The sequence below is a fragment of the Aotus nancymaae genome, unplaced genomic scaffold (assembly GCF_030222135.1).
Source record: "Aotus nancymaae isolate 86718 unplaced genomic scaffold, 86718_ANA_hifiasm-v0.15.2.pri h1tg000022l_1, whole genome shotgun sequence".
Taxonomy (NCBI): Eukaryota; Metazoa; Chordata; class Mammalia; order Primates; family Aotidae; genus Aotus; species Aotus nancymaae.
This window is the reverse complement of record NW_026988435.1, coordinates 20,831,999-20,847,969: the sequence shown is the minus strand read 5'-3', so window position 1 is coordinate 20,847,969 and position 15,971 is coordinate 20,831,999. Positions and strand designations below refer to the sequence as shown.

Genomic DNA, 15,971 nt, shown 5'->3' with positions numbered 1-15,971 from the left:
GGCATTAAAAATGTAAAAAAAAAAAAAATTACATATGTCACGCATTTTAAGAATCTCTCAGTAAAATCTAATATACATTCTATTAATATACAATGTGATAAATGCAATAAAAGTTACACACAAGTTTTTATAAAAGCACTGTGGACCCAATACACACACTTGAGATAATGCTGCCTGTTAAGAAACACTTACTAGGAGAGGTGCTAACTTAGTAAGTCTAGATGAATTTGTAGAGGATTATCTTGGAGAAAGAACAGAAAAGATTCTAGGCAGAAGGAATAGCACATTGTAAAGAAGGAATAGCACATTGTAAGGTCTGATCAAAGATTCATAAAATCCCTGCTATGTATGAGTCTCTACATTGGAAGGCAAGCTAAAATGTAAGGACAATAGAGAAGAACATAATACAACTGGTAGTGAGGTGAGAATTAAGAGGAAAAAGATAATAGCTGCTACAGAAGTGCTCTCAGAGAAATTCATAAAGACTCTGGGATATGAGGAAGATCTTAAAGAATATGCAAAAATTAATGAGCACTGATGACAAACATTTTTAAAGATGAAGGATACTTCATGAGCAATGCCATAATGACAGGAAAATTTCCTACATGCAAGAGAAATGGGGATTAATCTGGTGTAGATAAAATATAGGCTACTCACAGGGAAGTAGGCTTGGAAGAATTACAAGGGAATCAGATTGTAAAATAAAATCCTTATAAAAAAAATCCTCAAAGAAGACAAAAAAGAAGTTTTGTCTTCATTTTATTACACTAAAGAAAATGTTTATAGAACAAACAAGAAAAAATGAGGAAAATGAAAAGCTCTTTGCATTACTCAGAGATAAGCACTATTAAAATTTCTAATACGTTATTTCCAGACTTTACCTACCTACCCATATTTTTAAACAAAAAGAATTACTCTCTATATCAACATAACATGTACTGGTTATACTGTGTTGTTCTGTATGAAAGGCTCACACAACTGATACCCTACCATCTACTTTAGCTATTTCTGTTTCTTTGTTAGGAACAACAGCAGAACAAAAAGTTTTGCTTTTACCGTATAATACAATTGTTGTTCATCCTCTAACCCTATTAAAAACATCATCCCTAGTGGCCTACAGCTATAAATTCCCTAACTGGCTAAATGTCAGACAGGACAATTTTCTCCAGGGTTTTCCCTATGTATATAGGGAACTAGTGGCGTTTTAGTCACAAGTAGGTGAACACACACAATGGTTTGAAACTCTGGGAGACTGGAAACAAAAAAAAAATTTTTTTTTAATGCACTCATTTCACCATGAATAACCCGTTCTCTAGGGAGGTAAATAATATCCTTACTCCTAAAGTCTCTCTCAAGTCATCCATTTTTTTCTATGGATTTTCTTTTCAAGTCATCCATTTTTTTCTCTAGGATTTTCAAATGACTGGCCTCCACAAAAGGGATTTTCCAGCCATGCTTCTCTAGCTGTTATAGAAGACGACTCAACATCCTGAGGGAACTCTGAGCCTGCTCCTTTTGTCCATCTTCATATTAAAATCAGGGATTAAGGAGGTTTGGGAGTGGTTTAGGTATGCATATTTCCTGGTTATGGTCTTCAATATTTTAAGATCAACTTTACCAATTGGCTTTCTATTAAGGAGTAAGGATCTGCTCTTAACTATAAAAATAATACCAGCAGCTCTGATATCTTTCAGAAGTACTTGTTAACTAAGTCATACTTATTACATCCACATTGAAAAAGGTTTAAAGGGGACTGATTGAGAGATATACAGTCCATCCATTTCTAGAAATGTATTTAAAAGTCCACGATACCCTATAAGAGCCTACAAAGCGCCATGATAAGGTGATTGCATAGAATCAGTGGTGGAGCTTTTGAAACTTCAGATTCCTGGGCTCCATTCCAAAGAAAATCTGAGGGATGCAGGGAAGAGAGGTTTAGAAACCAGAATCAAACTATAAATTTATCCAGAACAAAGAGGTACATCCTCACTACACATACTTGGCCCGCTTCCTTCATGTGTGACTATTTTGTTTCTACTTTAAAATTGTGTGTTCTCCTACACTGAGGATCACACAGTAAATTCACTACTGGAATCTCCATAGGGAATGAATTTAATTTATAAATAGAAAACTTTCAAGAAACATCCACCATATGTCATTTATTATACTAGACACTAGAGATATAAATAAGAATACCACCAGGCCTGGTGTGGTAGTAGCTCATGCCTGTAACCTTAGCACTTTGGGAGGCCAAGGCAGGCGGACTGCCCGAGCTCAGGAGTTCAAGTTCAAGGCTAGCCTGGTCAACATGGTGAAACCTCAACTCCACTAAAATACGAAAAAAAAAAAAGAAAGAAAGAAAAAAAAGCCCAATGTGGTGATATACGCCTGTAGTCTCAGCTACTCAGGAGGCTGAGGCACAAGAATAGCTTTAACCCGGGAGGTAGAGGTTGCAGTGAGCCAAGATCCTGCCACTGTACTCCATGCTGGGTGATAAAGCGAAACTGTCTCCAAAAAAAAAAAAAAAAAAGAGTATTACCCAGTTCCTGCTTCCTGCTTCCTGCTTTCAAGGAACCTGAGAACACTGAAGATATTGTTCTTTCTACCAGGTCTTATTCTCAGGATCCAACTGTACTCTCCTGGAACTTCAACATATTTTTAACTTGTAGACAGTGTTTGTAGCAAAGTCCCAGAGCCAACTCTACCTTCTGCCTCTAGACAAATTTATAAAACCTTATGTAACACATTTCATACCAATCTTAACTAGTGTTTCCTTATTTTTAAAAAAATCTGGGTGTGCTATGTTGTAAGGACTTCAGATACTTCTTGGATAAGGCAAGAGTAACGTAAGTAAAATAGTAACTCAGACAACGCTCTTCTCTCCAGAATAATTTGTTTTATAAATTCAGCCTGGAGTAATACTGCTTAACCAGAAGTATACCTTAGAATTATCTGAAGATCTCTTTAAGATAGGACCATATCAGATCCTTTCTCCAGAAATTTTGATTCCAGTATGTCTTAAGTGGTCTTAGGTAGGGTGTGTTGTTCATACTCAGAAAAAAAATCCTCCTAGTAATTCTGATGCATACATTCATAGCAAAGAATGGCTGGCCAGAAATCTTAACAAAAATCATTCTGTTGGATTTTATTAACAAGATTTCCTTTTATTACTTCCACTAGTCACTCATAATAATAGTGAACACCTGAGAGTTTAAAATACAGGTTTGCTTTGAGATCCTGGAATTATTACAACAAATTAAACTACTTACTTTGAAAACTATGAGAAGAATCAGAAATAGATGGTATGGGCATTAAAATAAAATTCCTCTATTAATAATAAGTAATAAATGGTTCTAATGAAATATTAGCCTTGTTTAATTTTGATATGTGAAACTATCCTGGAACAGAGGACAAATGTCTTAATATAATCTCAAAGATAATATACTAATAGAAACCAAACTTTTAAATAACAATCTCACTCAATAAATTTATGGACTTGGCACATTCTATTTCTACTAACTCAAATCAAGTGCATATATCCATCAAGTCTATAGAGGACACAATGTTTCCTACAGAGGTAGTATTTCTACTGCTTTCTAAAAACCCACACTGGAAGATAATTTTAACAGTTATCTACGAATAGGAATTGACCATTTCCATCTCTTTTAGTTATTCTGGTTCCTCCCAGATATATATCAACATTCTGTTCAAGTTTATTTTACATGATAAAGAGACATGAAAATATATATCTGATACCTAGTATTACATTTTAAAAAAATTACAAAATACCCTGTAAAGTGTATAATTAGATGTACTGATCATGAAAATGGATGTAGGTATACAGACAAGGCCTTTTTACAGAAAAAGAAAAAAAGATGACAAATGTAAAATGGGGATGGGGCACAGCTAGTCCTTATCAAACAGGAATATTAGTTGGAAATATGTATTACTTTGACAAAGCAGAAATAAATATGTTAACTGTAAATTTGGAGAGACTTACAAGAAACAGACAAGATGAAGAGGGGAAGGATAATAAAACTTAATATTTTGATATCACAAAATATAGGTGAGCCAAGAAAACTGAAGCTCAATCAATAAATGGATGATTCACCTGTGTCTGGGAGCTTAGGTAATATACTGCTTATACCAAATTATGCAGCCCCTTCCTCCTACTAATAACAAGAATAGTCACATGTGATAGGAATAAGTAAATGTTAAGGGAAGAATAATATAGCAGCTCCATCTTGGGACAGGTTCTGAGGAGTGATTTGGAAAGAATATGTACAGAACGCAAAGCAGGAAATTACAAAGGGACAGAAAAGTTTTAAAAAAGAAAGTATAATACAGTTATTACCCTGTGATTTGAGCTTAGGTACCTCTTGATTATCTACTAAAAACTACATTGTTGTGGACCCACATAGCTTCACCTGTTCTATATAATAGCCCTTTACATGTGGGGGAATAATATGCAGTCCTTCATAATGGTAGAGCTCACCAGCCACTATAATGGTGGTATTCTCTGTAACACTGGAATATCAAAATGTTGGTGTCATACCATTATCTTTTTTAAAAATGCTGAATTATCTGCCTCTCAGGATCAAAATCAATGACAACTATTTGAGCTACATAAAAACAAGTTACATATCTGGTCAGATTTGTGCATGCCTGCATCAGTCACAATACTACATTGTAGTACTGTAAAACAATCTTCTATTGAAGTAGTAATTTCTTCTAAAGTTCAAGTGATAATGCTGAAACCCAACCAGGTAATGCTGCAAGGAAATCTCTGTCTGCAAAAGATGAAACTAAAACAACAAAAACTGGAACTGCTTCCTTAAAAAACAAAACACGTAGCTCTTGCAAAAAGAAAAAGAGGTTATTCAGTAACATCCACTAGAAGTTATAAAAAGAGACAAATGAGTTTGAGAAAAGTATATGGACCTAATTTCTCATTACCCCAACTTGTACCGAGAAATAGCATTTTCTATACCAAAAAACATGTTGCCCTAAAACATATTTGCAACTCACTGATGATTAATCTTTTAAAAAAAAAAAAGACAATATATTTTCAATTTTACTAGAAACTATTTTCTTAATTCTTATACAGTGTTTACTTTGACTTATTTTATTGACATCATCAGCTAACAGTTCATTTAAGAATAGTGTTTTCAAATATTTATGTTTATGCATTTATGTCTTTGTTTTACAAGCCTATATACTTTTTTACTTGTGATACACTAAATACCTTTGGTCAATTTTCTCTTAAGTATTCTGAAAAAAATCAAATAGTTATTAATGGTGGTATTTCACTAATACACAAAGTATATATGAATATACCAGTAATATTATTTTGGTCATCTTTGAAATTACTACTCTCGACAGCTTTAGTGAATTGGTTTGGGTTTCTTGCTGATTTCACAATTTTCTCTGCTACTTGCCAAGAAAATTTAAGCCCACAAAACATAGGCAGGGTAGTAGAGAAAAAGTAAACAGAATTATTTATCTTGAAAAACATATTAATGTACACAGTGGTGTATGGCAAAGGGGTAAACTGCTAACTGTGATAATCTGAGTGATGGAATTTGAGATGATTTCCACTGATTTCTTCACACTTTAAGATAGTTAAACCTTTTTTCTAATGAGCATATCTAGCATAACAATAATATAATAATATTGATAATCAAATACAACTTAATAAAAATGGACAAACCTGTTGTCACGGAAGTCTCTGACTCTCTCAATTTCTGAGATGCTAAAAGCTTTTCCTGCAAAGCTTTCTGTGCAAGTTGTGCATCCCATTCTTCTAGTTCTTTTTCAAATCGTTGGTTGTCTTCCTCAACAAAATCTCTCAAATCTGGTGGTAATGTTTCTATACCAACAAGGGGCTGCCCAGTTTCTTTATTAAACTCCTCTGCAAATCATATTTCAAAAACTAGTATAAAATTAAGAATTAAAGGGAAAATGCAAAGCTCAAAACAGCTGGCATTTCAAATAGGATTTAAACTATGAATTATTACCACTTAACCAATCAGTATTACTTAAGAATTACTACTGTTTAGCAAATTAAAGACTTTTTAAAACTCAAACAAGTGCTCAGAAAACAATGATAAAAATATCTAATAATCCATCACAGGTAATGGTCTCTGATTTTTTCTTTTTATCTGAAGAGTAGAAAGGAGAGAAAATACAAAACCAATTTTTTTTTGCTACTCTAACAATGATGTAGTACTACGTTTGCCATTATTGGGAAATACCAGATGTTTGATTACTCAAAAAGTAAAACTTTTCACAAAATGTAAACAACTCATAACCATGTTAACCTTATTAGCTCAAAATAAAACTAAAATTCTTTGTCATATGAAGAAATTAAGTATAGACTTAAATAGGCAATTATGAAAACCAATATAGCAAGATTTTAAAAACACTACATAAAGAGCATTTAGAAGAATTACTCAACTTCTACTACACACACAAAAAAATAAACTTTATTTCTTCAATAAGAAGTGGATTGCCTAGCTGATTTTGCCAAATGACTAAATACAAAGAGATAATTTTTATCAGTTTCAATCAACCTTTACTGTTTTCTATATGCAAAGCATATATCAGAATATCAGAAATAAAGAGACTCAGACACAGTGTGACATTGTCTCTGGCTTTGAGCAGATGAGAGAGAAATGTGCAAAATAAGTCGTGACACAATTTCAGTACACAACAGTAAATGCCCAGTAGACAAGTGCTAGGAGAGCATAAGGAAAGGTACTTTCTGGCAGATAAAGAAATAGTTTGCAGGGAAAATGATACCTGAATTCAATCTTGACAGATACACAAGAATTAGGCAAAAGAATTACTAGCAAAAAATAAAATATATAAGAACATACAGATATAAATGTGTGAAATGGTTTGAAATGAGCAGATACAGCAAGAAGTTCAGTAAAGTATATAAATTCAAAATGAACAATGGAGATCAGTGAAGGTGGGGAGATAATCAGAGGCCAAGAACAGAGGCCATATATGTTAGGCTAAGGAGTTAAATATGAGTCAATGTGTGAAACAGTCATTTAAGTGTTTTTAGCAAGAACAAAAAATGTCATATTTACCTTTAATAGTTAACCTTGAATACAAAATACATGCCAATTCTTAGCCCTGCTGATGTTACTTTTCAATTCAGTCTCATCAAATGCAGTAGCATTTCCTAAGCATAACTAATCATACCACAGACCAGTCACTTTTATGACTATTTAAAAATATATAACCACCCTATATGTTCTTACCTTGTATTAAGAACTGTGCCTTATCATTTATGTACATTAAACAGTATGCACTGGCATTTCTATAACCACCAAATGAGTCCCTCACTAGCTCTTCCCATGATGATTTTGTCACAGCAATATCATTGTACTTCATCCACCTGCTCTCACGATGATCAAAAATATATGCCCAGTAGTGCCCAGCATTAGCTTGGCCTTCATGAACTAAAACAGCATGTAATCGATAAGGAACCTAAATGTGAAAAAAAAGAAGAGTTAAAATACAATTATGTAGGCTACTGTACCACATTTCATGAAACCCACAAACAACCTGTTTGGAGAAAACCATAGGAGCATTTTTCTTTTTTTAAATGAGGGAGAACTGTCTGGGATTAAAATTGTGAAGAAACTAAACTACAAAACTTTAAAAAGACGGAATCTAAATAAGCTAAAGATATGTAAAGTTGATAGGTATACAGATTAAAGCTGATTTTTGAAAAACTAAAAGTATTTATTGTACATTGGATTGTTTCTTTTGAATAAAGAACTTATAGTTAACAGTACTATACAATGTGTCTAAATCTTTAGAATTCTAAACTGATGGTTAACAAAATAGATTACACAAGATACACCAGAAGTTAAAATGTAACAGAGTCCTAAAGTTTCTTCCCAAATCTTAATATCCTTTAACAACCATAGATTTTTCTCCCACAAGACTTTTTAAAAATGCTATAGTCTTTTGAAAAATTTTGGTAAATTTTACTGTAAAATACTAAGAAGGGTACACAACACACATGGTGTGAGAATACAATTGAATGAGGAAAACTTGTCATAGATTTTGTTATAAATTTGTTTTAAAATTTCCCCATTCAGATGAACTGTCACATTGTACATACTGCATGCCCTTATTATTTTACAATAAGATTTACCAACATTTTAAAAGAAAACATGTAAAGAAAAATTAGATTAAGATAAATAATGTAAAGGTAAATTAAAATATATGTAAATAATTTTGACAATGATTACTACCTCACAATTTCACTTACTTGTATCATAGATTTGTCCGAGTACATTAGTTCAATTGTTCGATGGATTCTGGATATGCTTTCCTGCAAATCTAAGGATATAAGGTGTCATTTAACGATTAACATCAAATGTGTTTCTACTGAGACTTATAAGATAAGGACAAATGGTTTTCCTACAAACATGATAGAAGAATAGAAAAAATTTCCTAAAAGTTTTCTTAAAAAACATTACTATCTGAAATCTGTACAAAATGAACTATAGTTATTCTTAATAAAACACACAATACAAATGCATAGTTAAAAAATAAATATGCTCTAGAAAATGTACAGAGCCAATAAAAGTGAAATTTGTTCAAATCTATAAAGGTGAGTTTCAATGAAAATGAGAGCTAAGCTTCCTTACATACTTCTATAAAATAGGTGAACTTAAGAACAAAGTAAAATATGTTAACCACATATCTTATACACACATGTAACTGAATAAAAATCGACAATAATCACCAGTGAGAATAAAATTATGGCACTCTCAAGTCAATTATTTCTACTTCTAATAGAAAATAATCCTACAAAATTGTTCAGAAGTAGGGATGTTCACAGTCATACTGTCCGTAATTTTTAAAAACAAGATAACCTAATATCTGTCAGTAAGGAAATGGTTATAGTGTAACCACATTATATTGTGAAGCTGCTGAACCAATCAGGAAGAAACCTTGAAAAACCATAAAAAAAATATAAGCAAACTTCAGAGTAGGGAAGGACCTGTCTAAGCCTGTCAGAAAATCCAGTAACCTTACAGGAAAAGATAAGATCCTCACTGCCCAACACTTTAAAAAATGTACATTGTAATAACAAAACACCACCAACATAAAGAAAATCAAACAGAACACTGGCAAAATATTATCTGTAGCATACATTATACTACAGGCAAAGGGCTAATATTAGTAATACATTAAACTTTCTATTAAGCAATAAGAAAAAGACAAATGGCTTAATATTTTAAAAATGGGCAAATGTCACAAACAAATTTACAGAAAAATATAAATATCCAACTTCACTCATAATGAAGGGAATACAAATCAAAACACTAAAATACCATTTTTCAACTATAAAAAACTACTAAAAAGTGTCCAGGGCTAGGGATGATACTGACAGCAGGCTTTCTTACACTGTGGGAATGCAAATTGTCTTAATGTTTTGGAGTTACAATTTTAAAACAGTCGTCAACATTTAAAATATACATACTCTGAAGCAGAAATAGTAGACATAAAGAAATAATAGACATTGGGGCCTACATTAGGGTGGAGGGTGGGAGGAGGGTAAGGACTGAAAAAGTAACTATTGGGTACTATGCTTATTACCTGCATGATGAAATAATCTTACACCAAACCCCCAAGACATGTAATTTACCTTTTTAACAAACCTGCACATGTACCCCTAAACATAAAATAAACGTTTTAAAAAAAGAATTTATCATATATCCTACTTATGGAAGTGTATAAATATATATGCAGAAGATCAGCACTATTTAGTGAATATTAATATGGAAATTAAATGAATTATATCATACCCATGTGTTGGAATATTACACAATAGTTTACAAAATAATGCTAACTGCTAATATCAATAGGAATGAAACAAAGAAAACAAATTTCCTGAGGAAAACCTTCTTTCTGGGTCGATAGTATTAAATATAAAAACCTTATCACATGAATGTCCCTCAAGCTCTTCAAACTTAAAATGGCCAAAAGAGAACTCATATTTCTCTTTCCTTCCCTGAGTGGGAACTTCTTATCCCACTGGTTTACCTTTTTTCCAAAATAATTTCTCTTTGGTTATTCATCCCATAATGAACTAAGAGAATCACTTGATTCCTCCCTCTCTCTTACCTCTAGCCAATGACTCCCATCAGTCAGTGGTCTCCAAAGAGAATTTTAACTATATTCACTTCTTCCCTCCCTCAATGCCACTACTTAGGTGACAAAAATTTCCTAGCTTCTACCCCCTGAATGTAATCTTTTAAAAGCAATCAGCCATGATGAATAGAAAATTATCCAATACCTAACATAGTGTTTCATCAACATTATATGCTTGATTAATGTTTGTAAATGAGTTCAAATATTTTTTAAAATTCCCTCTTATTTGAAAAATACTAAAAAGTCTTGACAGCTACTAATGCTGTTAGTCATCATCATATCCTATGTACTTCTTATTAAAATTAGGGCCGTTCTTTTCCAAATATTGTCTATAAAGAGTTAAGTCGGTCATTTAAAGTACAACAATCAATATTGTTCAATATAATTCCTATCATGTCACATAAATAGTTCCTCATTTTTTAAATAAAGCAATAAACTGGCATAAAATTGGGGAATGATAATAGGGAATTATATTTTCATATGTAAGAAAAGAAAATGTAATAAAATCTACCATAATCCATTATTTTAAAGTACACTTTAACAGCAGCAAAGTAGAAGACAGAAAAGTTCAGAATAACTTATTCTGAAAAAAGAAAAAATAGAAAAAAATAAAAGAGAGTTCCGTCCAAGAAAGGACAGATGGCAACTTAACAAAACACACACACACACCCCCCACCCAGAGCACTGTCCTTATTTTTCTTATTTTGCTGCATGCCAGTAAAAACTGTTACAGACTAGTAATGGGATCATAGATATTTAGAAATCTGTTAGAGTAGGTTAAAAATTAAAATCCACATTTTTAATTCTTAAGCCTAAAGAAAATATTTTATCACTGGAACTCTCAGTTCAAACTTAGATTAAGTATCTAATTGATATGTACAAACAATGATGCTGTATGACATTTCTCCAATGGAGTAGCTATCAATACCAGTTTGATATAAATTCCGGGCAGTAAACTAGAAAATCAGGCCATCTGCTATGTCATTAATCAGCTAAGCAATCCGGAGAAAATCTTTTGGTCCTTGTGAACCTGACATTGAGATTATAAAAATGGGGAGCCAGTCTAGTTTATCTTATATAACATCCTTTCTAGAAGAGAAAAATGACTATATTTAAATATAAAATCCAGGTGTGATTTCCCTTCTCAATATTAACATTATACATACCCATCTGAAGTGACAGTAACCATGCTATGAGATGCTTCTTACCTCTGGTGTCATTTTCTATTTCTGTCCTCCAGCGATGTAAACAACTTTCCAGCACAGAAAGTTCTTCTTCTGTTATGTGCCTTGGTGCCGGATGCATGGGCAAATCTGGAGGTATCCGGGACTGAGTGAATGGTTTGTGTATTACTGATCTCGATGAAATGGCAGCAACTGATGAAGGTGATGTGCTTGGCAGTTCTGAAGATGGGGCTCCCTGTTGTTCTGTGGTGCTGTATTTTTAAAGCACAGAGTATTTGTTATCAACCTTTCAAACTGAAGCTCCCGACAAAGAGCATGCCAGATCAAAAGTATTAAATTGGCTTATAATTCAAAAGAAAAACTCTTAACAAAGAATTATGTAGATTGATCTAATAACCTAATGAGATTTTTAATCAGTAAGAACTAAATTATTTTAGGATGAAGTTGTAGCTTTAGAGTAAAAACATCTTACTCATATTTATTTTTTAAAAACTACAAAATCTTATGCATGGTATTATGAGAATTTTCCCTTGCTTATCAGCTTACATTACAGAAGCAAATTCTAATTTGACAGTACTATTTTTATGGATCATAAAATGGCGAATCTTATATAAATACATACCAAAACATTCTAAACTATAATTCTGAGCAAATGTGATTAAAATTTTAATCCATAGCCATAAAATCCACTGAAATAAGAAAACTCCCAGAGGATACAGAATCTTCTAAGTGAATATATTCTTAAGAGTTCACTAAAGTAAATTAAAGCATACATTTTACAAAAACTATCTTTAAAGGCAGCAGTCCTCATTATGTAATAAAGATAACAAAACTGTCTCTTGCATCAAGATTACTTTTTACCTTGGTAATGTCTGTGATGGTATGGAACCACTAGGTGGGGAACTAGCATCAATATCATCAACAGGAGAAGTGCAAACAGGTTTACTTGAGGCAAATTCCAATGCATACTGAAGAACATCTACCAAGGGGAATCGTTTGGGACCGGAACCATAGCTTAAATATCTGTCAATCATAAAATGTACAAATGCTTTTATTTCTGTATACAGCATATTTGGGTTTTTATTAATTATTATTATAAACATGATACAGTAACTTCAATAAAACTTCCTCAGCAAAATTCATTTGCTTTAAAATGAAGATGGTAAAACCGAATATACATTTATGGAAAACATATTAAACGTTCTCCAAAGACAGGAAACCAAGGCTGATTGAGACTGAATGTAAGTGTATACTGTTACAATTTGTAAATGCTGTTCTAAATTGTAACTCAATAGGAAGATGAAAACTGATATCTCCTGAGACTGTTTTTATTTTTAGGTCTGGCATCTGGTCTCATTATCAAGACGGCGACATATACTATCCTATCTTTTATCACTAATCATTTTTCAATATAATTACTGGTACTTAAGAATAAAAATCATTAAATATGATATATTATTTGATATAAGAGGTTTTACACTACTAATTTGTAAATTCCTAAAATAGGTGAATACAGAGTACATCCGAGGTTGCAAACTAAAATGACTTAAGTGACATTTCAGCCTCTAAACTTCTGTCTGGCCTGTAGAACATTTCTCATTCTAGATTCTGACTTCTTTTAGAAATAATCCAAATCACTAGACAACAGTGAGGCTACACTCATACATGGCACCATCCACTGGTACGGGATGGCATTCATCTAGGCTCCCTGCACATACCATTTTACACCTGACAATTTCCTCCTTTATGAAGCTGCTGAGAAGGCCTGGTAGGCAGCTGAGTTTGTATCCTGTTTTAAGGAGAAAAACTCAGGTACCATTCATTTTAATGGAAATCTCAAGAGTAATCTTTAGTTTCATGCAAAAAAAAAGGTCAAAACTATATTCCTTTAACTTTGTATCTATTTTTAGTAGTTCAAACATTACCTGTTGACAATGAAATATTTAATTTTAACCACTAGAATAATTTTTTAAAGTCAATTATAGATTTTTAGTTTCAAACAAAACTCAGAACTATTCACACAATATTATCTACTTCTAAAATTATAAATCACTAAAAGCAAATTTATAATTAAAAATCTAGTCACCAAATACATGGTTTTTGATAATTATCTCCTAACTTCATAAAAGTTAAAATACCTTTCTAGCCTTTGTTGTAACACTGTGAGGTAATCTTTCAGTCTCTTGATTTCTTCCCTCTTAATTCTCGTTATTTCTCTGTTTCTGTGCATGTATCTATCAGAAAAAGGCAATCATTAGCATTTCCAAATATAATACAAGTAGATACAACATGGCCAGGCGCGGTGGCTCGCGCCTGTAATCCTAGCACTTTGGGAGGCCGAGGCGGGCAGATCACCTGAGGTCAGGAGTTCAAAACCAATCTGCCAACATAGTGAAACCCTGTCTCTACTAAAATACAAAAATTAGCCGGGCATGATGGCGGGTGCCTGTAATCCCAGCTTCTCAAGAGGCTGAGACGGAGTATCACTTGAACCCGAGAGACGGTGGTTGCAGTGAGTCAAGCCTGGGCAGCTTGAGCAAGCCTCCATCTCAAAGGAAAAAAAAAGTAGATACAATATTAAGTGTAGCCATCACCACAAAGCATCAATTCATTCAAAATTGTGTAAGATATAAGGTAGATAATACAAAATGATATTTTTTTAAATTCTGATTTTTAAGATTACAAAATTAATCTAACTTTTAAATTTCTTATAACATTATTCCCAACAACTATACTTTTCTAATACAAAGTAAACTTCATTTACCTTGACAAATCGTATTAGACATTTTATGCAAAAGTAAAAATTAATTCTAAGAAAATTACGCAGAATTTTCCTCCTAACAATATTTTCTCAGTTACTAAACTGTTTTAAACTAAGTCACGTAGTATACCAAACCATACCTGTCCAAATACAAAACTTGGGGAAATTCTAATTTGTTGTGAATTTTTTCTGGTCTTCCCAATGCCTGATTAAATTCAAATCTTGACAATTCAAATGTTAACACAGGTGGTAATTCAGTAAACCAATGCTGAAAGGAAATAAAACAATAACAAAAACTTTAATATCACCTTTGTTTTCTTCATTGCAATCTTAGGCATAGGATGTGGGCAATGACATTTGTATTCATATCACCACAATGCTGACCTGATCTGACAAGTAATTGGATACACAATTTAGTTAAAACTCAACCTCTTTCTAAAAGTTTTCCACATCTCTTGAAAATTCCAAGAGTGGATGTAATACACGATCAGTAAAAAAAGAAATCTCACAAGTGTCCTTTGAAAATAATTCTTTACATTAGAATTTCTAGACTAAAGAAAAAGACACTGGTTAAAATCATGACTTAGTAGCTCAACTCTTCTGTCTTCAATATGATGTTGAATGGTACTTAACCATAGCATCATAATCTCCTGTGACAAAGTAAATTGTAAGAGGTTGTACTTAAATTTAAAAAAATAATTACATTATAAATCATCACAACTCTCATACTAAAAATGAAAAAATGGTGTTTTCCTGTTTTAACTTTAGCTCATCTGCTGGATTCTATACTAACTTATGAAAAGGACGTATGGCTAACAAAAAGTTAATACTTAATTTATTTAAAATCTTTCACAATAACTAGCATTTAAAGAACTGAATGTCTCATTGCTATGAGCCAAATTATGATAATGAGTATAGCTATAATTTCCTTCCCCTAAACCCAGCTCCTAATCCCCATATATGCTTTGGCAATTGTTCAATTAAGCATGAAATTCAACATTTTTAAAAGAAAATTATTTTCATATACAACCTCAAGTTATACATAAACATATGTATTTAAAGAGAAAGAAAAGGTAACAAACTCGTAAATCAACAAATAACAGAAGTATATTTCTGAAGTGCTTATATAAAATGTGCAATATGCGAAATTGCTGCATATGCTATTGTGTGTGATAATTTCAAGTGCCACAAAATGCCACCACACATCTGTCAATAAGTTAAAAGTATACTAAATTTAAATTTGAACATCCAAAAAAGCAAGAATGGCACACACCTGGCAAACTGAATTTGACGAAGATCTGGAAAGTTGCTACTTTTCTCTAAAGCAAATAAAAGCAAATGGTATTCAATACTATTTCTCTCTCAAAATGCTGATGATTACTTGAATTGAGATTTCCTGAGTTGGATGGTTATCTTTTACTGAAAGCTAAGGTTTAAGGAATTTGTTTTATATGGATAATACCTGAAATGTTTGATTAAATAAAGTTATGAAAAATATCAGAAACATCTCAAGTTTTAAAATTGGATGAGCAAAGTTTGCTTACTCATTTTGATCTCATGGAACTGGCAAGAATTTTTGAGTTAGTTCTAATCCACATATAAAATTATTAAGAATTAAAACATTACCCCAGACATATCACAAAGAACACTTTTGATTCTTTAGGATAATATTCTCTGTTCCATTTTATGATACTCAAACAAGAAAGTAGATTTCAAAAACTATCACTTTCATATTTTACTGCAATACTTTAAATGTCACCATTAAAATTAAATAGTTACATATTTTAATTCATGGAAATCTACAATGGCCACAAGAAATGAAATGACCCAAATTGGGGTGT

At 32.3% G+C, this 15,971-nt stretch overlaps 1 protein-coding gene across 2 annotated transcripts in view; it reads right to left on the bottom strand.

Moving 5' to 3' along the window:
- The window catches only part of USP25 (ubiquitin specific peptidase 25), a 138,126-nt gene that overhangs the window by 35,588 nt on the left and 86,567 nt on the right, over positions 1-15,971 (bottom strand). For both annotated transcript variants that reach the window (XM_021671977.2, XM_021671980.2), the window contains exons 11-17: positions 14,271-14,398; positions 13,508-13,603; positions 12,231-12,392; positions 11,394-11,620; positions 8,294-8,364; positions 7,272-7,500; positions 5,711-5,911 (exon numbers count right to left, since the gene is read on the bottom strand). In XM_021671977.2, coding sequence (XP_021527652.1) covers positions 5,711-5,911; positions 7,272-7,500; positions 8,294-8,364; positions 11,394-11,620; positions 12,231-12,392; positions 13,508-13,603; positions 14,271-14,398 — 1,114 coding nt within the window. The remainder of the gene's footprint in view (positions 1-5,710; positions 5,912-7,271; positions 7,501-8,293; positions 8,365-11,393; positions 11,621-12,230; positions 12,393-13,507; positions 13,604-14,270; positions 14,399-15,971) is intronic.